Source organism: Zeugodacus cucurbitae, chromosome 3, assembly GCF_028554725.1.
Source record: "Zeugodacus cucurbitae isolate PBARC_wt_2022May chromosome 3, idZeuCucr1.2, whole genome shotgun sequence".
Taxonomy (NCBI): domain Eukaryota; kingdom Metazoa; phylum Arthropoda; class Insecta; order Diptera; family Tephritidae; genus Zeugodacus; species Zeugodacus cucurbitae.
In genome coordinates this window covers 8,348,935-8,376,558 of record NC_071668.1, presented here as the reverse complement: position 1 = coordinate 8,376,558, position 27,624 = coordinate 8,348,935, and the positions used below count along the sequence as shown (strand labels likewise).

At 32.8% G+C, this 27,624-nt stretch overlaps 2 protein-coding genes across 6 annotated transcripts in view; one reads left to right on the top strand and one right to left on the bottom strand.

The window, feature by feature from the left end:
• The window catches only part of LOC105215278 (polypeptide N-acetylgalactosaminyltransferase 5), a 56,664-nt gene extending 32,368 nt beyond the window's left edge, over window positions 1-24,296 (bottom strand). For 2 of the 4 annotated variants that reach the window (XM_054226651.1, XM_054226650.1), the window contains exon 1: window positions 24,073-24,293. The gene's annotated coding sequence lies outside the window, so the exon portion shown is untranslated. Of the gene's footprint in view, window positions 1-23,486 lie in introns of all 4 variants that reach the window. The other 2 variants (XM_054226648.1, XM_054226649.1) reach the window with 2 other exon arrangements.
• Window positions 24,297-25,565: 1,269 nt separating this feature from the next.
• Window positions 25,566-27,624, top strand: LOC105215277 (diacylglycerol O-acyltransferase 2). 2 transcript variants are annotated; one of them, XM_054228046.1, is made up of 7 exons: window positions 25,566-25,763; window positions 25,877-25,974; window positions 26,384-26,515; window positions 26,704-26,958; window positions 26,995-27,045; window positions 27,110-27,285; window positions 27,375-27,624. In XM_054228046.1, exons 1-7 carry the CDS (start codon window positions 25,659-25,661, stop codon window positions 27,530-27,532), a joined length of 975 nt encoding a protein of 324 aa, XP_054084021.1. In that variant the 5' UTR covers window positions 25,566-25,658; the 3' UTR covers window positions 27,533-27,624. The 2 variants fall into 2 exon arrangements, with proteins under 2 accessions (XP_054084021.1, XP_011187408.1); XM_011189106.3 differs by having other exon boundaries at window positions 25,568-25,763; window positions 26,704-27,045.

The following is a 27,624-nucleotide window of genomic DNA, read 5'->3' as shown; positions in this document are numbered from 1 at the left end:
TTACAAGCTAACTTTTGTTTTAGTTTCATTTCTTTTTTTTCATAAACATATTCACATTTTTGGTTATGCTATAGCGTGTTTTGCCCAGCGTGAAGGCCTTTTCGTTTTCATTATTATGTTGGTCAAGTTTATCTAGAGAGCACTTTTCATACTTATTTAAGTGAAGAGTCCGATGTTGATGTTATGCACTTGTAATTGTAATTGTTTTATGAGAATCATTTAATTGTTCAACAAATATGGTGTGGGTAATCTTTTTATGGCTTTCCTAGTTATTCATACATAAGCTTTTGTGATTTGCGCATTATTTATGAAGTGTAGAGGGAATGGGTAATAAAATGATTTGTATAAAAGAGTTGTTGGTTTTATATTTTTAATTTTTCGACATGGACATTGAATTTGTAGAATTAATAATATTTTTCGAGTACCTTGGGTGGTATAGAGAATTTTTGAAAGTTTCTTCAACATTAATGCAATGAAGGTGAGATGGAGTCTTTAAAAGTTAAAATTTGTGCGCTTAAAATAATATTTTATGGCGTTTGGATGTGAGAAATCAGAACTCGGAGTGTATTTTTAAATAAAAGTGGCCGCTAGATGGCGCTCTGGTAAAAACAGATGAAATTTTTCACATTTTGAAGGATTTTTCGACAAAAGTACATACTTGAAATAAAATTGTTTTGTTCTTTTTAGAACATTTTTTGGACATACAAGTAGCTCCAGGTGATAATATTTATGTTGAAGTCATTAGAATTTTCGAAAAACACTATTTGAAACTTAAGTAAAAAACAAAGAAGACAAATTGAAGATTTTTTATCAGGAGCTTTAAGCTTTAGTGTGTTATTAAATTAGGTTTTTGTGCTTTTATTTTAAATTTTATTTTATTTTACACTCGGGTATATGGTAAGTTTTTCGTAAAACTGTACTTAAAAAGTTTAATTTCTCACATAAATAAAGTTATAAATAAAGTTATAAAAGTAAAATTCGGAATAAAGGATCGCACTAGGAGGGGGCATATTTGGATGTAATTTTTTTGGGGAAGTGGGCGTGGCCCCGCCCCCAAATAGATTATTTGCACATATCTCACAAACCAATAAAGCTATATAAACCAAACTTTCTGTAGTCGGTTCTCCTACGTGCCCCACCACACACCATGAAAATAGTTGAAATCGGATAATGACCACGCCCACCTCCCATACAAAGGTTAGGTTGAAAATGACTAAAAGTGTGTTAACTCACTAACGAAAAACGTCAGAAACACTAAATTTCACAGAAATAATAGCAGAAGGAAGCTTCACTCAGATTTTTTACAAAATGAAAAATGGGCGTGGCATCGCCCACTTATGAGTCAAAAACCATATATCTGGAACTACTAGACAGATTTCAATGAAAATCGGTATATAATATTTTCTTGACACCCTGACGACACGTGTGGAAAATGGGCGAAATCGGTTCACAACCACGACAACTTCCCATATAACTAATTTTTGAATTTCATCGGGTCATACTTATACTTATATGAATATATGAGAATACATAATTATAGGATTTTCAAAAATACGATGAGCATAATAGCTTATAAATCGGTTAATATGTGAAATATATTTGTGCCGAATATATGGGAAAAAATTGTGTGTTTTCTTAATAAAAATATAGCAATAAATTGCGAGAGTATAAAGTGTTTGGTTGCACCCGAACTTAGCCTTTTCTTACTTGTTTTAAGTAAAAAACGTTATGACATCAAAATGCTGACGGCTGATTAAATAAGCGTTACGACAAAGTAAGGTTAGAAAAAATTTGCTAAAATGTATAATAATAGCTAAAAATAACGCTAAAATATAATATTTATTTTTACTGATACGCAATTTGTGCTGACATCGCAGGTTAGTACATACAAATATGTATGTATACTGTATAAACAAGTGCTCTTTATAAATTTTACTTTAGTTAGGTTGCTAATAGCATAGAAATAAAATATGATTGACAGCGTTATTTTTAAATTACTGCAGACAAGTATTTATAAAATCGCTCAACATTAGGAATATACTCGTGGGTATGAGTAAAAGAGTAGTTATAGAAATAGGTATGGATTAAAATATTGTAATAAATTTTCGAAAATCAGAAATCGATAAATAATGCTAATTGTAACTGCATTTTCTTTGACTATCAAAGTCACATAAAAAATAAAAGTGTACTAAATATTTTGACACTTTCACTTGACACACTATGAGTTTAAAATTTACATGTAAATACGTATATCAAATACTATTTCTTTTATGCGTAAGTAGTAGCATTTATGTACATATGTAAGCCTATGTATTTATAAAATATGCCGCGTACGCTGAATACAAAGCCACAATAGCACAAAAGACTGGAGGCAAACAAAGTTATGAGCTCAAAGAAAGAATAATGCTTGGGCAGCACTCTGTGGTTGCCCTCGCAACTTGTTGCTTTTTCGCTTGACATATGAGTGACAAATAATTAACCAGTAGGAAAAATTATGAATTTTCTGTGAAATGCCTTTTGAAAGAAAAATTTTTCGAATAATGCAAACAGAGAAGACTCAACTTTGACACACAGAAACATAAGCAAACAAAAATTAGCACAAAAATCAATTAAAAATTTAGTTCTATTGATTTTTGGAATCAGTTTCATCAATGTGATTTTGAATTATTGCTTTGGGGTCGATTAAAACCACAAAGGAAAAGAGGGTAAGCTATTAGTTTTATTTGTGGAAGAGATTGAAAAAATATTCGGCTTCAAAATGAGGCACTTAAATTAACCCTTACTTAAGCGCATCGAAAAAATCACACAATTAGGCGCATGGGGTCTTGAGTGACCCCAAACAAATATTAAGAAATGAGTGTCAAAACGAAATAAAATGAAAAAAATTTTATAGTAATTAATAAAGTTCTTTAATATTATTAACTTTAAAAAACAAAAACATAACTGGAACATTATACCTAATAAAAAAATTAAAAAACTTAACTTCTCTTAAAATTATTTTTTGGCATAGCCGAGATTAAATAAAAAAACTGACCCCATGCGCCTAATTAAGGGTTAAGACAAAATTTAATATTATATTAAAATTTATAATTGATGACTTTATTGTTCTATTAATGACATTTAGAGTAGAAATTTTCGAAAAAGCGAATCCAAAGCACCACATCCGGTTTTTCTAATGGGTGCTATGTACTATATAAACGTATAATTATTATTTTTTATTTTTAGTCTTGTATGCCACCATAATTAACGTGAAAACAAAAATGTTTTTGAGAAAAGGTGAATACAAATGTACATATGTACATATGTATGTGTATACAAAGTTTAAAAGATTTTTTTTAGCGGTTTTTGATTGTATAGAGCTTGTGGTGAGCACGTGCGCGCGTTGACATAAATAAACTTGTAGCGTGAAGGTAAAGCATTCGCAATCATAGGTACTCATACCTAAGAGTTTACACAGTTGCGAACGAAAATATGCACCATATGCCAAGTTTTGCGTCTTAAGAATTAAAAGAACCGGAAATTTAATACACTCAATACTCCTCAGAAAAAAAATTAAAAATTCTCAATACTTCTTATAGAAAATATAGTAGTAATATTATTTGGATTTGAGAAATTTTCAGTTTTGTTCGAAAAAATAATTGATATGAAAAATGCGAAGTTAGTTCGACAGACTGTTTAAAAATTCATTACTTTTAGATATCTAAATGTCATCAATAATTTGTGCTCAAATAACATCAAATTTTTAAAAGACATACATTTTTTCGAATTTTTTAGGTCAAATTTTTTTGTGAATTTATTATATTTCTTTCTCCAAAACATGCCGAAATTTCAACAATTCTTAAGTAATGCAGCGAAAGTGCCAAAAATGCACATGAGGACCAAAACTACCCCAAAAATATTTTTTAAAAATGTATCGCTGCATTTTTTTGCCCACCACTGTACCAGTGTCTACGTAAGCATTGTCAAATTATTGCAAACAATTCATTTTGCGGCATTTCGCTACACACTCATCGCATATTCAGGGCAGTCAACAGTCATTTATACGATTCGGCTTCATTTCTCTGCATTTATTTGAAAACTTTTAACTCATAGACATTAGAAATACAAAAATTTTACTCCCTTTTAGTTTAAAATAAAGGGTGATTTTTTTGAGGTTAGGATTTTCATGCATTAGTATTTGACAGATCACGTGGGATTTCAGACATGGTGTCAAAGAGAAAGATGCTCAGTATGCTTTGACATTTCATCATGAATAGACTTACTAACGAGCAACGCTTGCAAATCATTGAATTTTATTACCAAAATCAGTGTTCGGTTCGAAATGTGTTTATCGACAAATTTTGTTCAGCGATGAGGCTCATTTCTGGTTGAATGGCTACGTAAATAAGCAAAATTGCCGCATTTGGGGTGAAGAGCAACCAGAAGCCGTTCAAGAACTGCCCATGCATCCCGAAAAATGCACTGTTTGGTGTGGTTTGTACGCTGGTGGAATCATTGGACCGTATTTTTTCAAAGATGCTGTTGGACGCAACGTTACGGTGAATGGCGATCGCTATCGTTCGATGCTAACAAACTTTTTGTTGCCAAAAATGGAAGAACTGAACTTGGTTGACATGTGGTTTCAACAAGATGGCGCTACATGCCACACAGCTCGCGATTCTATGGCCATTTTGAGGGAAAACTTCGGAGAACAATTCATCTCAAGAAATGGACCCGTAAGTTGGCCACCAAGATCATGCGATTTAACGCCTTTAGACTATTTTTTGTGGGGCTACGTCAAGTCTAAAGTCTACAGAAATAAGCCAGCAACTATTCCAGCTTTGGAAGACAATATTTCCGAAGAAATTCGGGCTATTCCGGCCGAAATGCTCGAAAAAGTTGCCCAAAATTGGACTTTCCGAATGGACCACCTAAGACGCAGCCGCGGTCAACATTTAAATGAAATTATCTTCAAAAAGTAAATGTCATGAACCAATCTAACGTTTCAAATAAAGAACCGATGAGATTTTGCAAATTTTATGCGTTTTTTTTTTTTTTAAAGTTATCAAGCTCTTAAAAAATCACCCTTTATATCGTTAGAATAATTGTTTTAAATGAAATGCCAACAATGTAAACAGTAAGGCAAATAAATATAAAGACATGCTATGAATTTTAATGGCAAGAAAATGTAATTGCACGAAATAGATTCTAGTGAAACAGTGAGGAATAGCAATCATGGTATATAATGAAAAAATAAAACTAAAATAAAATAAAATAAAGTAAAAAAAAATAAAATATTTACTTGCACAGAATTTCAGTTGTCAGCACTTTAACGTATTAAACCGCGCACGGAATTTAAGTTAGTCAGCACAAATGACAGAAACGGTAATAGTAGTGACATCAAAGCACCAAAAACTAATGTAATGAAAAACTACGATAAATAAGATAAAAATAACAACCGCGTTTTTTGTTGGCAGCTACGCGGCGCACTTGAAATCTTAATTAGAATAGTCAGCAACGAGGTTGACACGTTTCGATTAGAATGCTAACTATACAAAAACACGTCTGTACGTACAGAGCTAGGTATACATGTACTTATGTTACTAGATATATATATGTATATATTCTAGTAGTGGTAATACAAGCGCACACAACAACAACAACTCACACACAATGTGAGAAATTGGACATTTGCCAGCTTAAAACGTGGCTAGTTGGCAGCAGCCGCCGCCGCGGCAAAAGTCAAGTGATAGAATTGTGCAAACAACAATAACAACTACAATTGATATCAACTAAACCACCGCACAATTGTGTTTGTGATGCGAGTGTGGCTGCGTAAGGTACTCACACACAGCCCACAGACTGTCTGACTCGCGGTGACGGCGCATCACGTTTCGGTTTTTTGCCGCTCTTGGCACAGGCTGACAGTCAGGCAGGCAGAGCGCATTTATCGAAGCATTGACACTTAGTACGAACGCCACTAATACACACAGTTGAATGTGTAGTATATTTATTCATTTAAACAAAAAAATAAACGCTATCAGAGTTCACAAGTTGTGGGCAGTTGCAACGTCACTGCGTCACAGGCAGTTGAATGACCGCGCTGCCAACCGGCTCCGAGCAAGCAAGCAAGCATCATATTTGCTTTGAAAGTAAGATCGAAAAAACAACAACAAACAACAATAATAATTTACGAAATTAAGTAAATTAAAGATGAAACAGTGTAGAAAACAAAAAAAAAAACACAATTGCAGTTATACCGGCTGGCCAACATCCGTTTGCTGCTCCTCAGCACAACAACTGATCGGCGCACATCAGCTGGTGCATCTTACACTCGCATGAGCACAAAGTGTTGTCATACATATGTGCGTACTCTGATTCATATATATATATACTCATACATATACATATATAGTATATACGAGTTGGCATTTAACTTTTTAATCACGTTTAAATGTCAGCTGCATAAGGCTTACTGTCAGCATTTGCAACAGTTTAAACTGTTTTTTATATAATTCATTATACACACACACATACACACACATAGAATCTACATACATACATACATACATATATTTAAAAGACTTTTTTGTTGGCCTTTTACTCACATGCTTGAAACTGCTTACGAAAAACTTTTGCAAGTATGGCAATTTATAAGTGGCGAAATGTTAATGTTGGCATTTTGCGGTTTCAATTTCATTATGTCACCCTTCACACTCCACCACTTACACTTCTAAACTTCTTCTACATGTTATATGCTTTCGCCGTCGTTATGTCGTGTCTCAACTTTGACTTTTTAATGTCGAGTGCATATTTTATTTTAGTGCAAAGTTGGCGCTTCATTAATTTTATTTGCCGAAAATTGCAGAAACCAACCGTCGTTGGTGAATGACACCTACTACATCACCATGCATACATACAAACATACATACAGACGGACAGATGTATGCATGGTACATAAGTAGTTGGCCAAGCTGCTCCTTTACGAATTCCGCATTTCAAAACAACTTTTCCACAGTCTTGAACTTTGGCATTTGCAGAGGAGTGCTGTTAATGCCGCATCTTCAGCGTTACATGGTTCCATCTTATTTGCCATGACAGTTGCCATTGTACGTACAGTGTTTTATGGCTTCAAAAATATGCCGGCTTGTAATTACACGATTAAACTACAAATTAAGTTGGTAAACGAAAATTATATATGAAGAAGTAAAACAACTTCAACATAACCTAACAAACTTTTGCGGAGCCCGCTTTAATGTTAAGCGATAAATGGATGAACCTACAGCTTCAAGCTGATTTCGAGCGAACAAAAGAATTTTTTAAAAATACAGAAATACACTCGGAGATTTTCCAATTACTTTAAGTGTTGTTTGCTATTAAGAAGCAGATTTTTGCTTGAACGCCAGAACTGGTATTGAACTCAGGTCTTGAGTAGTAATAGCAAGCAACTTTAACCAGATTAATTATATGGATCGAATATTAGAGCTCTATATAGATATCTATAGTTGTATATACCATCTAACGGTACATTTTAAAACTAAAAACCTCTCCAATACCCCGAAGTTGCTTGGGATAACGTCACAATCTTTCTGAAACTCGGATATCGCAGTTGAATATTTTATAGAGATTAAATTGATGACATTATTGATTTTTTTTAGTTTTTACAGAATCTTTAAAATACCTTTTCCATAAGTCAAACCTACAATACGAGATGTGTTCAAAAAATAACGGGAATTTTCTTTTTTGAACATAATATTTCTTTCAACTGTCGAAATACTTCTCAAATTCGATTTTTGGGATACCATTTGGCTCTCCCAGCGATTTCTCATATACTTGTAAAACGAGGGCCCTTTCAAGGATCTCTTTATTTTTGAAATTAGGAAAAAGTCACACGCAGCCATGAAGGTGAAAATGTATACTGGGGCATCGTTACAGTAGTTTTTTGCAAAGAATTCAAGCAACGAAGTGTTATAGTTTAACTAAGAAAAAATAATTTAAACCATTCAACAATTGGACTTTTGGACAATTAGAAATTTAAAAATTCCCGTTATTTTTTGAACACACCGTATATCGTATATCATATCTCTACAAAAATATTCATAAACCATATTTGAAACAGATAACAAATTCCAATTAGAATTATGAATTTAAGCGATTCAAATAAGAATAACCGAAGAACCCTTAAATACAACACTACCAACTAACCAAAAGTAAGCAATAAACAAATATCAACAAATCATTCTGAAAACTAATACACTGTATCCTCAATAGCTGGGGGCAAACAACTAGTAGTTGAGGACGACGAAACGTCATCTTTAACGTTAACGTATCATCACAGCATCTGCGTCGTGATTATTCGCATCATCTGCACTTCGTTGTTGTTTGTTTGAATGTCTGTATGTCTATGCGGCAACATTTCATGTATTTCATGTACTCTCGCAACTTCAAAGATACAAATAAACGTATACTTTTGTGCGCCGGTGTGAGTACGTGTGTGTGTGAGTGCCTTTACGGTGTTGTTTGCATTTTAAGGTTTGACTTTTCCCATTGTGTAAATCGTACTTGCAGCTACTTCGTTGACGCTCCTCACAGCTCAGAGCTCACATCCCCCCACCCCTCACTTCTACACTGCCTGTTTACGCTTGACTACAATACAATTTGTGCTCATTTCGCCGCAGTTTGTGGTCCCAGCCAAATATTCAACCTACAACAATAACAACTACAACTACAAATGCAACAAGCTAGTTACGTGCATATCCATATTTACATACGTTCAAATGTGTATTGGTATCCATGTCGTTGGCGCTTCTTCGGCTTATTATATTCATTTTTGTTGTTGTTGTAGATTTTCGTTTTATTCCTTTCATTTCTTTTGTGCATTATTATTATTATAATTTTTTGCTTGCTTGCAAACGAAATAAATACTTAAATACACAACAACAAACAAACCAAATCATCTTGAATATTGTTTGTCATCGTTATTGTTATAGTTGTTGTTGTGGTTTTCATTACTACAAGGGATTTGAGCGCAGCATTACTGGCATTGTGTGCGTATATACATTGCTGTCATCCTTCATTCGTAATGGTATTAAAGATGTTATTCTCTTATTATTTTCACACTAATCGTTTTGTTTTGTATGAGTTCTGAATGTGTTTACAGGAAGAGTAAGTTTCATTGCACAAAATAAAGCCTTTGTTGAATGCCTGACGAAGGTCTTAAGGCACATGAAAGCGCTTATACTCACTCTTACGCGTAAATATATGTACATATATGAATGTGTAAAAATTTATCTGTAGAAGTGTATACTAGTGTGGAATAATTTTTCCAGTCAATCGTACATACTAATCGACAATCAATAACTGAAATCAACAAGAAATTAACCTAGAAATTCTATAAGAATCGATACAGAGGTATGTGGAAGGTGAGCGAGTCCTGCACTGCATTCAATGAAGCTTCTTGTATTACCTTCAAATATATCTTAAAAAATTAACATCACTTTAAAAATTATTGGATTGGATGGAGGTTACTGAAAAGCACAAATTTGGGCATCATCCACGTTTCTCTCTTATTTCAATGATGTATAACCATTAGTCAAGCTTTTATGACACCTGGTATAAAGCGTCAAAGTCTAATTTTCGAGAAAAAGTACAAATTTTTATATTTCCAAAAATACTAGTTCGAATTTCGAAAATTTTTAATCGAAAATTTTCGATTTTGAGATCTAACTTCGAGAACGGAGAAATATTTTTTTTTTTGGATTTTTGAAAAAATCGAGATTAAGTAATCAAGAAGCAGAAGAAAATAGAACAATTCCAACGTCAAGTTTAACAACGCTGAAACAAGGAATTAAGCTCAAAGTCTTCGACGAAATCAAAAATAAATATCAGAGAAGTGCCGTCGAAATTAAACTTCGAAAACGAGAAGTCTAACTCTGACTCAGCACACAGAAGAAAACGGTCGATATAATGGTAATAACGTACAAAAATTGAACTGAAGATGGGACTTGATTTTCAATAAAATTACTATGCACTTGAACTTGAGCTAATTTCATGAGTGAAAAAACTTTATCATTGCCTTCTTCAACCTAGTCTAACATCCATAAAAGTACTATGTACTTGAACTTGAGCTGATTTCATGAGTGAAAAAACTTTATCATTGCCTTCTTCAACCTAGTCTAACATCCAACAAAGTCACATCGATTTTGAAAAATAAATTATATGCCAATGTCCGTGAAGGTTTCAGAAAACGTTCTAGGAATGAATTATATTTAAAAAAAAAAAAAAAAGTATCCGGAAATCTTTCGAAAAAAGGATTATTAGTTATAAATTTTGCTGTCATTTTCACAGAACTATCCATCCTAATACACAAGCAACAGTCTCCATTTGTTTTCGAATAAAAATGCATACATATTTACCAACAAAGTTAACTATTTACATATCTACCATATACGACATACGCATTGTGGTCATTTATGATATGCGAAAGATACATTGTTGACAGTGAATTCAACGATAGCAATGACTCTACTTTACTGCTTACAGCTCAGCGCTTCTGCTGGAGTAAGCAAATATGTATGTAAGCTGTCATAAAGCACATCATATTCTCATATGAAAATTATTATATTATACTATTGTATGACATAGTGAAATATTTAACTTGTGCTATGTATTTGTTATCGAGCCAAGTTGCACTGCAAAGATTTACTTAGTTACATATTTATACATACATATGTAGCAAGATATTGCTAGTGCAAAAATAATATTATTTATTTTATTTGTGACATGTCTGCAAAGTCTGAACGATTACATTTTAATAATAAGAGAAAAGTATATGTGGAAAGAAAATTTAGATTTCATTAAGCGCGACGTGACAGCGAAAAGTAAACTTATTACGACAAAAGCCAAATTCTGCAAAATTAGCATTATTCTTATGATTACACGAAGTTGAACATATATAGATGCATACATATTTGAACAAAAAGTTTGTTGACACAAAGAATGCCGTAACTCACAAATGTCAAAAATGAAGAAAATTGCACTCAAAGATGGCAACTAAGGAAAATACTTGAGAGTGAATAGTAAATGAGATGATGAATGAAGTAAAAACTAGTTTTAAAATACCGTTGTAATATTTAAATATGGAAAAAGCATGAAATTCTTGAAAGATAATGACTTTTTTAATTTTTCATATTTTTGAGTTATGCCACTTCTGCTCTAAACAAGCTAAATACGTTTCATTTTTAATTATTTGGATTTTTTAATGAAAGCATCACGTGACATTAACTTCTTCATCCATATGTACATACTTATACAATATATTGCTTTGAGCTTTCATTCAACTCCGATACGGTGTGTATGTCAAAAGAAGAGCGTAACAACAATAAGCATTTTCAAAGTGTTGCTTACTTTTGCATTGTCTGTTGTAGCAACAACAATAACACATTCAATGATATTTTAAGAAAGTTGACGCTCTCACATTGTATTATTTTGTCTTGTGATTTGATGTTTTTTCTTGATAATTATCATGAAGAAATTGTTGAAGGTTAGATAGAAAATTGCTGATATCATCTAACTATGCTGAAACACCCAAAATGCATGTACTTGTGATTTTCATTTAATTGAAGAGTCTGCAAGATCGATGCACAGCGGTAAAAATCAAAGACGCTCAAAATAGAATGCCAGAAAGTCATGGATTGAAATATGCTGTACTTCAGCGGAAGTACATAATTACTGTAACATGAAGTTGGCTGAGGTGGAGGTTTGAGCTTAACAAATAAAGTGTTTTTGAGATCTTCGAAAATATGTCAGATTCTTTATAGTTCAAACTGTTATTTTACTTAATTTTTCGTATTTTATAACTATAATTACAACAATTTAGATCTATCTACAGTTTAAACTTCGAAAAATTGCAGAAGACTCCAACTTAAGTTTAAGTCTTATTAGTTCACTAACTAGTTGATTATAGTGCTATTTTAAAATTCTTAGAGAAACATGAACTTTTTTTTTTTTGCAACACAACTGTATAAATAACCTATTTTGGTGAACTTTTTAATACGGACATGTGTTTTGTACATATGATCATATATGAAAGGTAAGGTAAATATTTAAACAGCAGTACCATTTGTCATAAGTATGAAATTGAAATAGCAAATATTGAAAAAGCGAATGTCATTTAGAGCTTCATTAAAAATATTAGATGCCGTAGTCTTGTTATAAATATATATTTAAGGCCACAATGGTTGGTTTACTAAAAGTTCTAAAAGTTCCCTTAAGGTATCACTACACACTTATGTCTAAATTGTATCGACTCAAATTAATTTAAAATATCTTTTTCAGACAATTTTTCAATAGTTTTTTAGTTAAGCTGAAAAAGTACAAACAGTTCAACCAATTTTCGCAAGAAAAGTTGACGTGTGTGAACACAGATTAAAAAGTAATTTTCGAAAAATTCATTTTACTTTTAGTTGACATTTATTTCTTCCAACTTTAAATGTAAAAATTATTTATTGCCTTCAAAATAATAAAAACTACTTGACTTTTGAACGACATACAACGAAAAAAGTATTGAAATTTCAAGAAAAACTGCACAAATATGCCATCAAATTCGTTTTTTGCTCTGAATACGCATTTGTAGGGGAAAAAAATTCAAATACAACAAAAAAATGTGCCGAAACACCGAAGTATCTCACATATTCCATTTCTTATTTTGTACATTTCGAGCACATTTTTCCACGCACATTTGCTTTTGAAGGAATGGGATATCCCTCAGCTCGCAAAGACTCGACCAAATAGCATTAAAGTTGAAGGAAACAAAAAGCATTCGAAAGAAAAAAAAATTGGGAAAAATGGTGGCACGGAAAAAACATTAGTGTTCCATTTCTTGTTCCCCTGAGGCCAATGCGTAGTGCGGCAGTGACAGGGAGCTTTAGGGATATTGGGTATAGTGTTTGTTGCAAGGCAGCAGGAAAAATACAAAATATATAAAGGGTGTTTTTAGAGATATTTTATTTTTTAGAGTGTTGTTTTACTTTTTAGGGGGTTATTTTACTTTTTAGAGGGATATTTTTTTTGCAATAGATGCGACAGTCCGTTGACAGAAAAGTCTTCATGGGGTATAGGGGTATTTTATTTTTTATAGGGCCTATTTTATTTAATGTATTGAAACAAACTTTGCAATAAATGAGATTGGCATTAGGTCACCTAGTTCATGTGATTTGACAACTTTTTATGGAAAATCATCTAAAAAATGACACCCAAACGGGCCGACAGAATAGTCCTCTTAAGTCGCATCTCTTCGTCTAAAAATCCACCCTTTACATGCACAACTGGTAGTGTTTGTTGTTGTTGGTGCGGATGTTTTTAATGGTATTCAAAGCATTTGAAGTAGAGTGTGAGGTAAGGCACATGCTTCTATGTATGTGCTTTTGTGTGCGCGAGCAGGTTGGGTTTGTGGGTGGTGGCGGCAGGAAGAACTTTGCTGCCGCTGGTTTTGGTCCACAATGGTATGGCAAATGAAGAAAAAAATGTACACTACAAAGAGAATTTACAATACATGCACGTACGGTTATGCATAAATTTCGCACTTCTACATGCGCTACTCCACATACACACAGGCACCTTACTATGTAGAGACGACACTGGCAGTCAGTCAGCAGAGGATTTGTGTAGTAATTTAGATGCAGAGCAGCTGGTAGCTGTATCTACTGACAGCTGTTTTACACTTACCAGGCTATCTACGAGTATGTAGATATGTATGTACATATGTAAACAGAAGTTATGTTCTTATTACACAATTATTCTTACACGCACATACATACTGAGGTGTCTATTTATGCACTCATGGAAACTGAATTTGATAGCAAGGCTCTCACTAAGCCATAGACATATGTGAAGTTCTGTGCATCCACAGATTTCCGCCAACAATTAAGACCAATGTGTGAACAAGCCACGTGTGCATGTTCATTCAACTCTTCCATATACGCCTATCTACATACATACATACATACATATGAATATGTTTGTAGCTATAGCGCACTATAGTTACTGCAGTAAATTAAAATTGACAAAGCGTGTTGCAGCCGGTAAAGGCCATTGGCGTCAGCCAATTTGTGAAATGTGTATATTTGTTTATACAGTTGTAAACACAGAGATCGCCACGTGTGTATGCGTTTCCCATGGTGTAGGTGGCATCGTAAATTGGCAACAAGATATGCCAAATAAATATTCAATATTTTCTACACGCAACCGAATGTACGCAATTAAATATCATCTTTAGATATGCCAACTAAATGAACGCATTCGATTTAATTGTTGTCAAGGGAGTCGAAATTAGTAACGCACTAAATAGTATTATATATGCTTGGTTACTGTGTACGGTACAGTATCTCAAAATAATATTCGTATGCTTCACACACATTTCAAACAAATTTACCTTTGAAAGCAACAGCAAAGCTATTCAATAATGAAATTGGGAAATATCTTCCCTTTTTGAATATGCCAGACTATTTAATATTAGGTTGGCAAATATCTCCCTTGGTACTGTATCACTTCGAACTGCGTAGGAATGATTCAGAGCGGGTGAAAACGACACCAGGTATAAGCCAGCTGGCGGAAGACCTGTGACGACGAATACCGATCAAATGATGGAAAATATCGAGTTAGACCGGCATATGGCATCTCGTGACATCGCCCAGGAGACAGGAGTTAGTCACCAAGCCATTTTAAACCATCTGAAGAAGGCTGGATAATAAAAAAGTTTGATGTTTGGGTGCCGAATGATTTGACACAAAAAAATCTTCTTGACCGAATCAACGCCTGAGATATGCTGCTGAAACGGAACGAACTCGACCCATTTTTTAAGCGGATGACGACTGGCGACGAAAAGTGGATCACATATGACAATATCAAACGAAGACGGTCGTGGTCGAAGGCCGGTGAATCGTCCCAAATAGTGGCATAGCCGGGATTGACGAAGAGGAAAGTTTTGCTGTGTGTTTGGTGGGATTGGAAGGGAATTATCAACTATGGCGATCGACCAGAAGCGTCCCGAATTGGTCAACAGGAAGGGTTGGCAATTCCAAGATGGTTAGATCTTATTTGAAATAAGTAATAACGATTTTTCGAGTGTATTTACAGTAAACAACATGAAAAGATTGTGGGAAAACTCAAATCTGTTACCAATTTTTCTGTAAGATGGTGAGATCCCTACACAGAGAGATGAAGAAGACTATTGTGGATCACATTTGGACTCTTAAATATGAAGGAGGACGAAAAAGGTACGGAAAAGCCATAATTAACCGGCCTCTACTGAGAAACTTGTTACATTTTTTCAAGTCTTTTTACAGTAAACAGTTCTACTGTTTAGGTTATGGAAAACTCAAATCTCGTACTAGTTTCTCTTGAAGATAGTGGAATCCTTACATAAAGAGAAGAATAATACTGGAGATAACATATGAACTGTTAAAGATGCCTTAGGTGGTTGAAAGTTTCTCTAGTTTGAACACTTTTCACTTCTACACGAACTGATTTAGGAAGGAGGATGAAAAAGGTACGTAAACTACTGCCGAACTCGTTAAAGATTTCAAAAAGCACAATTTTGGAGGACAGGTTAGACGAAGCATTTACTTTTGGATCTCTTACACTTGATTAGCAATTACAATATTGTTTACCAGATAGCTTTCTTCAATTATTTTTTGTAAAAAGGAGTAGATCCAAGAAACAGGAGGAAGAAATTAAAAAAAAAACGTTAGAGGAAATTATAAAATCTAAAAGAAACCCTTCTCTTGAGTGAATATAAGCTCCAAAGTTAATAAACTATGGAAAAGCGACATAGGCCATGTTAATCTACAATTTATATATATTAATTAGGAGGTCTTCTTTAAAATCACGATTTAAAAAATTATTTTAAAGGAAAAACTCTCGATATGGTGTTAAGTTAAGGACATTCCAAGCATCCGAACAATATTCCCCCACACTGTACATATGGTACATATACAAAGTAGGCAATGGAACCCTTCTTCAGCAAACTTCGCAAGCTCGCTCGCTCGCAGGCATTCACTTAAAATGATTAGAGAAATGTTGCTGACACCATTAGCTATTATTAAACAAAACTTATCTCTGTGTTGGCACATTTTGTTTGGCGCACGTTATCGATATCGATCTACATATAGTTTGGTACAACGGTACATACGGATACATGATACAACCATATACAATAGGTATGTAGATCGTAATTTTAGTTAATGTCGGAAATGGGCAACAGCAACGTCGTGTCTGCCAGTTGAACACTGTTTTGCTCTCACAACTAAATGGTTAAATTGCCTGCATACAATTTAATTATTCCCACAGCCAACTTGGCCATAAATTCAATTTTACGCTATAATCTATGGATGTAGTGTTTTCAGCTGCAATGCAGTGAAAGAAAAATGGCGAAAATGTTGATTTAGGGAATTACGAGTTTGTTGAATTATTCGAGGATTTGCAATTTGCAAGCAAAATGCTTTCAATGTAAATAGTACAAATCATTTACTTTGATAATTAGTAGCGCACAAAGATTGTCTGACTGCTTGCTTGTAATTTATTCAATGAATTAAAGTGTAGGTTTTGCGCAATGTGTTGAGAGTAACTAAGCAGTCATAGTGCTAGCTATTGTGTTAAGGAAAAAATGTAATTTGAATTAGAAGATTAAAAGCAGTATTAAGCACGAAGGCGATTTATTCTTCTGTTTCTAAAATAATGGATAGTTTATTTTGGTAAAAACAGCGTTGCAAACTCTCAAATCTGGCAGTTTGAAATAATGTTCGAAAGTCGAAGCTCGAAAATTGATATTCGAAACTGAAGTTCGAAAATTGACTTTGATAACGTATGTCTCAAGTCAAGCCAAATTAAAAAAACTCTCATTCTCATTAAAATTCGAAGTTCGAAAACTGAGTTTAAAAAACTGATTTTTATAAATTTTGTTTACAGTTAACTCAAATTAAGAAAAATCTCATCATCATTAAAGCTCGAAATTCGAAGTTCGAAAACTGAGTTTAAAAAACTGATTTTTAAAAATTTTCTTTACAGTTAAGTCAAATTAAGAAAAATCGCATCATCATAAAGTTCGAAAATCGAAGTTCGAAAACGGAAATTAGAAAATTGATTTTCAACAACTTTTAAAGTTGATTTCCAGTTAAGCCAGATATAAAAATCTAATTTTCATGAAAGTTCGAAAATTGATTTTATAGCGTTTGTCTCCAGTTAAGTCAGATTAAAAAAATCTCATTATCATTAAAGTTCGAAAACTGAAATTCGAGAGCTGATTTTTATAACGATTAAAAAAATCGCATCTCATCGATAGTGAAATTCGGGTTTCTGGCGTATTTAAAAATATTTAAATTATTTCATTGAATACTCGATGATAAGATTCAGATAGAACCTTTGTTATAATAAAAAACGTGTACTTTTCACTCTTACAATTTCAGATTTGATCTGATTTTAATCACATAAAATAAAATATTATCAAAAGTTAGTAAAAAACAATAAGAAATTTCATTGGACCGCAACCGCAAACTATCAACATTTCAATTAAGTAGTTAAGATCTTCCGATAATAATTTCTATTCAATATTTAAACAAACAATGCCGGCACTTAACCAAAACCATTCAATTTAATATGTAGGTCGTCCGTCATATAACTACAAGCTTGTAACTCTTTGCAATTAGCAATACAATAAGTTGACAATACAAAATTGTAGTCATAAAATTTGTAAAAAAAAATTAATTTGCATAAATATAATTGAAAATGTGAGCATGAAAGGCTTTTGCACTGACTTAAGTTCTCATTACAGTTAATGCAAGGCAATAAATAACTTGTGAGATAGTTTACTACATAGTAGATAAAAAATGTATCTGTACGTATATGAAAACACACACTCGTACAGGTGGGATGAGTAAATTAGTTCCACACAGCATATCTACCAATATTATTAGTTCTAATTTTAATAAAAAATAATAATAATTTCCGTAGGCTTAATTGAGTAGATAAAGTCACTTGAGTTGAGATAAGTTTTAATTAGAAATACCGCTTAATTTACTTTTGAAATTTATTTAGAATTTGCCGTTCTATAAATCAGCAACAAATTGGGGCAAATGTCATTTCAACCGGCCAATCCAATAAGTTACTTATCTTAGTCGATAAAATATAAATAATAATTATTGAAGGGTGGTGAGTGGGGTGCGTGGGATATTTTGGAGGATTATCTGTATTATTGGTACACAGTTAATATAATATAACTCACTCGAAAAATGTGGCTCTGTATATCAGAAATAGATAACAAAACCTTGACACGAATCTATAACGAAACAATTTTGTTGAGTTTCGCATAGATTTTTGGGAATTTTTGATAGAATATAGAAAAATCTTTAATTAGTACCCTAACCAGTATTATTTTCATTTCAGGACTAGAAATTTAAAAAAAAACGCGAAGAAAATAAGTAAGGAAAGGTTAAGTTCGGGTGCAACCGAGCATTTTATATTTTCGTAATTTATAACATAACATAAAGTCCCATAGAATAACGAAAATCGTCATATATAGTATATGAGGGCTGAGGTAATTCCTTAACCGATTTCACTCATTTTCACCGTCAAGGAACACTATATCCAAGACTATATGCTCAATTTTGCTAAGATATCTCACATATTAACCGATATATGCGGAATAAAGCCCACCGTATTTTTGAAAAACCTATAATTAGATATATGTGAGCTAGGGGAACTTATAACCCGATTTTAATCATTTTTGGTAATGAATTACATGAAAATTTCTTAGAGATTTACCGATATTTTAGGTAAAAAATTACCCTTGCACTGAGGTTTTCATGTTCAATATCCGGAGGCCTTGAAAAGATATAGCCCGATCTCGACAATTTTTCCATATGTGAAGCAACAGATGATATACAGTATTTGTGTAAAGTTTTATTCCGCTATCTTCATTGGTTCCTAATGTATATTTTATAAAGTGAAGGAATCAGATGGAATACAAAACTGAGTTATATGGAAAGTAGGTGTGGTAGTAAGCCGACTTCAACCATATTCCGTCCGTATCATCAGGGTGTTAAGAAAATATTATATACCGAATTTTATTAAAATCGGTCGAGTAGTTTCTGATATATGGTTTTTGATCCATAAGTGTCCGACCGTACGCCCATTTCTTATTAAAAAAACTGAGTGTAGCTTCCTTTTGTCATTTCTTCTGTAAAATTTAGTTTTTCTGGTGTTTTCCGTTAGAGATAACGCACTTTAAGTAATTTTCAACATAACCATAGTGGGCGTGGTTATTAACCGATTTCACCCATTTTTGTGTGTAATGGGGTACGTAAGGGAATTTACTACAAAAAGGTTTATATAGCTTTATTGGTTTGCAAGATATATACAAATAACCTATTTGAGGGCGGGATCACTCCCACTTTTCCAAAAAAGTTACTTCCAAATATGCAATCCCTTGTTCCAAAATTTACTTCTTTAGCTTTATTTATGGCTTAGAATAAGAGTGAAATCACCAAAATTCCAACACAAAGCGAACCACCAGAAATTAATTGCTTACTTTGCATGTAATTGAGCATTTAACGTTAAAAACCACATAAATTAGTAATTTCACTGTTGACTTTTGTATAATTACAATAATATTAACTGTAAAATACATAAAATCGACTAAGCGTGGATAGAAAGCAAAACAAAATCTTTAATATCAATAGCCAGCGGCCGAAAGATGCGCTCGAACACCAAACGCAAAGCTGGATTTAAGTTTATCGACAAATATTTGTCTTAGGAAAACAAGAGAACTAGTGAAGACGCTGAGACTTGCTGCTTTCGTTAGAGGCATGAAGTAGAATATTTTTGAAAGACGTTGCTTTGTTTAAAGCCGAAAAGTGAGTGTTCAGAAATGAACAAATATGAATGAAAGATTTCGATTTGCTAAGGAAAGGCCACTGCCGTGACCTTGAACGTGAAAAATCTGGGTATTTGTATATAATCGAAAAATACTGTTATATTTCATTTGTTATGATGTGTTTATAATTAGTATTAAATGTTTGCTTTACTGAGTTTTTAGCTGTAAATTATATGGAATAAAAGGTTATCACTGTTGGAGGGCAGACAAGCGATTGATTGCAGTTTTAATAAAAACAAATGAACAAATTGTGGATGAATATTTTGAAGCTAAACAGAAACATTCAACAAAAAAACGGCATTTGGAATCAAAGTGTAATGAGTGATAACACTGTACTACAAGTTTCTGACAAAAAAAAAATAAAAGTTAGAAAAATTTTATAAAAAAAAATTTTAATTTTGTACAAAATTTATTAACAACAAAATTTGATTCTAATAATAATAATAACAAGGTAGGAACATTTTTTCATGTTAACTAGTGTAATGTGTATGAAATTACGTGCAAGTATGAGAGATTTCGAAATTTCAACTCGAAATTGTATGCCGTTATGATTAAGTAAATCGAAATCAGCAAAAATGTGGGACACATGAAGACGACAGACAGCTCACATGCGCATAAATGAATGTAAATATGATTGAAAAAAAGCGGCGAGGAGGTGATTTTGTGGCAGTTGAGCGTCGGCGACAGAGACAGTGAGTGCGCTTATTGGCATTGCAAGTAAGAACGATTGAGGGGAAATAAAAATCAACAAAAGCACACGCACACACATTTCGAAAGCATTACTCAAAGAAACGAAGAGTCTATTTAAAATCACAAAATAAAAATACAACAACAACACCAACAACAACACTAAATCGCATGACGATTTGAGACAGTAGCAGACAAAATGCTATGCCACGAATATAAAAATACTGCTGGAAAGCAAAATACAAAATAAACAACAACAATGTGGGATGTAAGAATGCTTTGTAGCGGAATTTGTTGAATAAAACCAAGTAGAGAAGATTTCACTTAAATAATCAGAATAAATAGATTTGAGAAAAAAATGAAATAAAAATGGTGCAACACAAAATCAAATAGCAGTTAGTGTACTAACACCGGCACATTGTAACCAACAAGTGACTGACAATTGCCCGGTTGCACAACAAAGAAGTAAATCATAGAAAAAACTATAAATTTTAAAAAGTGCCTCTGCTACTTGTACACGTACTCAACTTCGATGACATTGCTCTTGTCCAGCGCGCTAAGTTTTCAAGCTTAAAACAGCACCGCCACTAACACTTTGCATTATTTGACAGACCGTACAAGTGGCCATGTTCTCTACGTTGCGGCAGCTTGTCCGCAATGACGCTGCACAACGCTGCTTACAACGCTTACCCAGCGCTAACACTACTCCACCACATTCACAGCACAGCGCAGCAAGCACTAGAGCACTAACACCACAAACACACAAAGTTTAGGCAACAAAGCATAAAAATAAAGAATCGAAGCACAAGCACAAGTAGAAGCAGAGAAGAAATGGGAAGCATTTCCTGTGCAGCGGAGATGTTGATGACAACATTAAAATAGTACTGTAAAATCTGAAAATGTATGCTTCAGTGATAAATATCTATTTTGAAGCCAAAAATAGAAAAAAAAAATTAAAAAAAAGCTAAAAATCTTCCAACTAGAAAAGCCAGCGTGAAATGTAACATTCGTTAAAGCCAGATTCACCATGAAAACAACTCAGTCGGTTGGACGATTACTTGGTTGACTGGTCGTGGTTGGTTCATTGTTTGGTCATTTGGTGTTGGTTGAGCATGTGTCCGACAGCATCATTCGAAAGTCATCAACATTTTTTATGCTTGAAATGCGGCACTTTTTAGTTGTGTGCGCTACGACGAACCGGCGTATGTTTGAGTGTGTGTCTACCATGTGCTTGGAGAGCCGGAAAAGTGTCAAGTGGGATTGGCGTAAAAAGACGCGATGATGTGAATTGTCATAGAAACTTTATTATTGCCGCTTTGCGGTAAAGAAAAACTCAAAAGTATATAACAAAATTAATTCATAGAAAAGATAAAAAATAGAAAATAACAATTAAGTGATTTTTATAATGAAATACACGCTTTAATGGAGCTGCGAAAGTTGCTATTTCTGTAAACCATAAAAATATATAATAAGACCATATGCACATACATATATACAGTTGTAGATCAAGAATTCATGGAATAATACTAAGCGTTCTATAACTGCACGATTTCTGCAAGACTGTAGCCTAAACGCAACACAACTCTTAAATTGCAGTGTCGTCTACTATTGCGTGTGTGGCATGCCCGCATAAGTAATAACATGGTAACCGGAATACTGCATCCAGTCTAGGCGCATCCAACATAAATTACCGATGCTAACCTTGCAACAAGCCAGTTCGACGGCATTCTAGTTGCAGTGGCATTGCATTGTTTACTTATAGCAGGCAATAGCCTTTTTTGTACTTGCTACCAATTGGGGCAAAAGACAGCAAGCAACATGTTGCTGATACTCGCAACTACCAATAAGTATATGGTATGGCGATACAGTGGTTTGACGTGTTGACGCTGGCAATTTTATTGCATTTCGCATTGAGAAGTGCACTTTTTAAGGAAATAAAAGAATTTCGTTTGTTTCAAGTCCAACAGTTGCGTATATTTAAAAGGTATGTACTTGACAAGTAGGCGGAGAAGACATGCTGAGACCCTTGGCTATAACTTGCGAACTAGCAAACTCACAATTTCAAGGTGAGGTAGAAAAATGGAGTTATAACTACATACATGCTTACATATATAAATAAATATTGAAGAAATTATATATTGAAGCCAAAATACGTACAAAAACATACATTCATGTACATATGTATAGGCAAAAGTATACGGCGTATCAATTTGTATTTATAAAAGCACAGCACAAAGAAATATTCAACGATAAGGAAGTATATACATAACTAAGTATACAAAAAAGTATATATGTATGCGCTTATAAGTCGAAGTCAAGTCTAGCAATTCATCATACAAAGCCAAGGCTTCGAAAGAATAAACCCAATAAAAGCATAAGATATAATAACGCTAATAGAAATTACAACTACGCTACTAACAAAAAAAAACTGTGACTCGCTGAAGTGGCTTTATTATTTATGTGTAATGCCGATTAACCGGTTTTTTTGTGGCTCATGCGATATCGCATACACTCATACAGCATTCTACCACCCCGTATAAATACAAATAGTTTATACTGGATATGTTAGCTGACCATGCAACTCGAAAAGAGCATAGTGCCTTCGTATAAATGTAGCAAGTAAATTATTAGCCGGACCTAACATTGCGCATTGCAACAAACAAAAATCGAATAAACTAACAAATAACTATTGGTCAAATATTTGAAAACACTTTTCTTGACACATAAATTGTGATATTTTAAAGCTTTTGTTATAAACTGCTGAGTTAAAATAAATATTGCTGTCACAATATAAAAATATCAGGATAATTATCCAAAATTTCTGAAATATATGCAATAAATGAAAACCATTGATGACAACTAAGTTAAAATATAATCAACACAGCTCACTTACCTCATTCAGTGCAAAATGTTGTAAGTTATAATTGCATCTCCTTTATACCGCTTGACGTGCGTCCCTCATTGACATTTTTGTGCACATGTAATCACAATATTTCTATTTATTTTGGCGTTTACTAGAAGAAACTGCATATATTTAAACTTGTTTTCTTTATAAGCGCAAATACTGATTTCTTAAACAGCCATCTGCCATCACCACAGCATGCATTGTATCTTTACAAAAGCGCACATTACAAATATGCATAAAGTATCAATTCTCGCCACTTGTTAAATACCGCACCGGAAGTTGCGCACAAACCCAAGCAATATTTTCATTAACCATTTACATACAAAAAAAACAATATTTTTGATATCATTTACAATGCCAGCTAAGCGATTTCCAATTGGTATGTAACGTGATTTCTGATTAGCAAGTTAAGTGGATAGCCTTGCGCGATCAAATGAATAGTACACTTGCATTTGTTACCTGACTGGTCGCCAGGCTTTTCGCATACATTTGTACGTGTACATTACTACTTGCAAAACACACACAATTTTCTAAAGTTGTGCCATATAAAATCAACTGGCTAAACTCTCCTTACCAGTTAAAACACTTTTCACCAGGCGCACATATTCGTTTCGCTGATTATTTACTAAATATAACTACCGCATTTGTAGTAAACAACACTTAAGAAATAAAATTTCTTTTTATTTTCTGCAACAATTGTATATATTCATACAATTCGTTTGCTCCGTCTAAATTTTTCCGCCGATTACTTTTCGTTTTCATCCAATGACTGACACTTGACGTTTGTGACTGGCGCAATTGTAGCGTTGCCAGCCAGTGCTGCGTTGCGTGAAATTAAAAATAGTTGCATTAAAAATGAAATACAAAGTGGCAGAGGGTGGTGCATTTGAAAACAAAAATATTTATGCAAAAACTTATTTTTCGTTATGAAATAATAAATTTAATAATATTGTTATTTTTATTGTTAGTAAAAGTAGAAGTCAAAATATATTAAAACCAATTTAATATCAATTATGTTTGTGGTATTATACATATTTAGTTTTTCTCCCTGTGCTTGAGAGTGTTTAACAGGGTTTATCAAAGACTTTGAAAACTACACAACTTTATTGAATAGAGTCAATTTTTTGGAGCGAATTTTTAAGCGCGAATAATCTGATTTTATTTAGCTGCTTGAATTGTAAGTGGAGGGCACATACACCACACGACAAAATCGATTTTTTCTGAGTATTCAAATCAATTTTTTTTTCAAAATTTTGAGTTATATCTGAAAAAATGTAACCGTTTTTCAAAATAAGCATTCAAAATCGAATTTAGTTTTTATTGAAAAACAACATTATTAGTTATACTATGAAAGTTTATATGAAAACAATATAAAAATGTAGGTATAATTCACCTTCTTCTATTATTTGAATGGTGTATACCTAAGTAAATAAAGAAGGTGTATTAAAAATATAAATATAGAAATTCACTGAAGACTTAAACTCAATCGAAAAAATGTAATTATTAAATGAATATTACTATTATTGTATTACAAGCGTTACTGTTTTTGTCTGGCCACATATTTGTATGAGTGTATTTAAATATATAGTATATATATTATTTTCTAAAGAATATTAATGCACTTTGGTCCGGTTCAGATCGGAGCAATGTAGAATTTTGTGCGCCACTTGAAAAAATGTTCTCTCTAGAAATGTGTATAAACATATAAAAATGCAATTAAAATGTTACCTTTTAAAGAAAAATAACCTTTGGAAGACTTTACGGCTATTACTGAGAATCACTGAAAGCTTATAAAAAATGGAGTCAGGTCGAGCTTCAACAATTATTGAATTAAAGAAATTGCTCAGTACATTATTGTTGCTGAACTTTTTCTCCTTCACAGTTACTCAGTTTAGTGTAGTTAATTGCGTTAACAGCAAAACGAACTAATAAGAAAAATAATGCAATTATAATAAAAAAATGGCTACAGATATTCACCTTTAAACATATGCCAACGATTGTTTTTATTTTTATTTTTATTGCTTACAAAGTATGTAACCACTTCCTTTCAGCTGCGAATATCCGTTTATTGCTTTCAGTGTTATTAACGATTTCATACGTTCCAGTCGCTATTCTAGGCTGCCTAATTCGAATTTAAATAATTAAGGAAATATACTCAAAATGATGTCATTAAAGGAATTAGTGCAAATAATCGTAATCCATGCAAGCTTCTTTCTATTTTACTCCTCGGCATTCATTTTCTATTGGTATATAATTAAAGGATTGGTAAGACTTTGTAAGATTAAGGCTTGAAAAGAAATACATTTTTATAAATAATCCTTAATATTTTTAGTTATTTTTTAATATTAATAAATATTTTTTTTAATATCCTTGTGCAGATCTTTGGCAGTTTACTTGTTAAAACAGTGATCTGTGTATATATAATATATATACTGATTAACTACCATGTATACCACAGCGCCTACGATGGCAATGGGTAAGGTTTACGTACAAAAATCAATATAATTTAAAATATATAAATATTTTAGAATCATTTTTTTTTTGTTTAAAAGTATTATTTTTATCAAATATTAATTACATTTTTAAGGTTAGAATGCCGTAATCGAAACAGTTTTGAATGTTTTTTGTTCAAAAATGATTTTTTTTTTCTAATAAAATGTTTTTTTATTTTATTAGAACATTTTATTAAAAATTTTTTTTTATTAAAAATAATAAAATAAAATTTATATATTTTTATATATTATTTATATATTAATATATATGTTTTCTAATATAAGTAATAAAACATAGTTTATATTTTTTTATTTTATTCATACAAATTTTTAAATCGTTTTTATAACCGTTTTGAGTTATTTTATCATTTTTATGTTTTTTCCATGTGCTAGTCCCGTATTTTTACGTTCGAAGTACTTTTTTGGCTTCATGCGTGGATATTTTCCTGTAGAAATACGGAAGACCGCAGAGATTCCACCAAATCGAAATTATATCCTAGCATATTTTCCGCATGGACTGCTGACGTAAGTATATAAATATAGCACATAATATATTTTAGAGAACATTTTACACTGATCTACCTATGAAACAATAAAGCACACAGCAAAAAACAAAAAAAAAAATATTTTTTTGAATATTTCTATAATATAAACGATATTTTCTACAGCAACAATTTGATATCCATCATTATTATTATTATTACACATTTCAGCATCGGTTTATCCATAAATTTATTGCACGATATACAACCATTTCTGCGTTTATTCCCCGGCATACGGCCGAAGGTCGCCACTTTGAATGTTAATTTCTGGACACCGGTGCTACGTGAAATATGGCGTTGGTTTGGCTATATACCAGTATCGAAGCAGTCATTGCTATACTATTTAAATAAATCAAATGATGCCGAACATCCGGATAACGCCGACGGTTACACATCGTATATGGTGGGCTTGTCAGTGGGCGGCGCACAAGAATCGCAGCTTACCGAACCGGGCAAGTATACGATTCTGTTGAAGAAACGTTTCGGCTTTGTGAAATTGGCCATACAAACGGGGTAAGCTGTCATTATTCATATCACGCGATTTCCCAAAATTATATATTTATTTTCTCATATGTAGTTCACCAATTGTGCCATCCTTTGGATTCGGCGAAAATGATTTATATACGATACTGGACAAATCCTGGTTTCGACCAATACAAAGGTTTCACAAAAAATATTTCGGCTATGTACCTGTCTTAATGAAGGGTCGTTTCAATTTCGTTTTGCCTTACAAAAAGCGTGTAACGCTTGTGGGTAAGTTAATGCATAATGAAGTAGCTGTGCTGTAATTTATAAAGTGTACGCTAAATATAATTAAATATTTTTCATTTTTATTTACGCAGTCGGCAGTCCGATTGATGTCAAGCGTACTACCAATCCGGATCCAGCATATGTCGCAGAGATACACGCAAAAGTCGTCGAAGCTGTACGTGAAATCTTTGAGACTTACAAAAGTGAATATATTGAGAATAGCGAAAATGTGGAATTGGTAGTAACGTGAATATATCTATTTTTTTATTAAAACTTTATGTAGTTGATATTAATTACATTTGCCGTATTAAAACCATTTTCGAAATCGTTTTTCTTCATTTA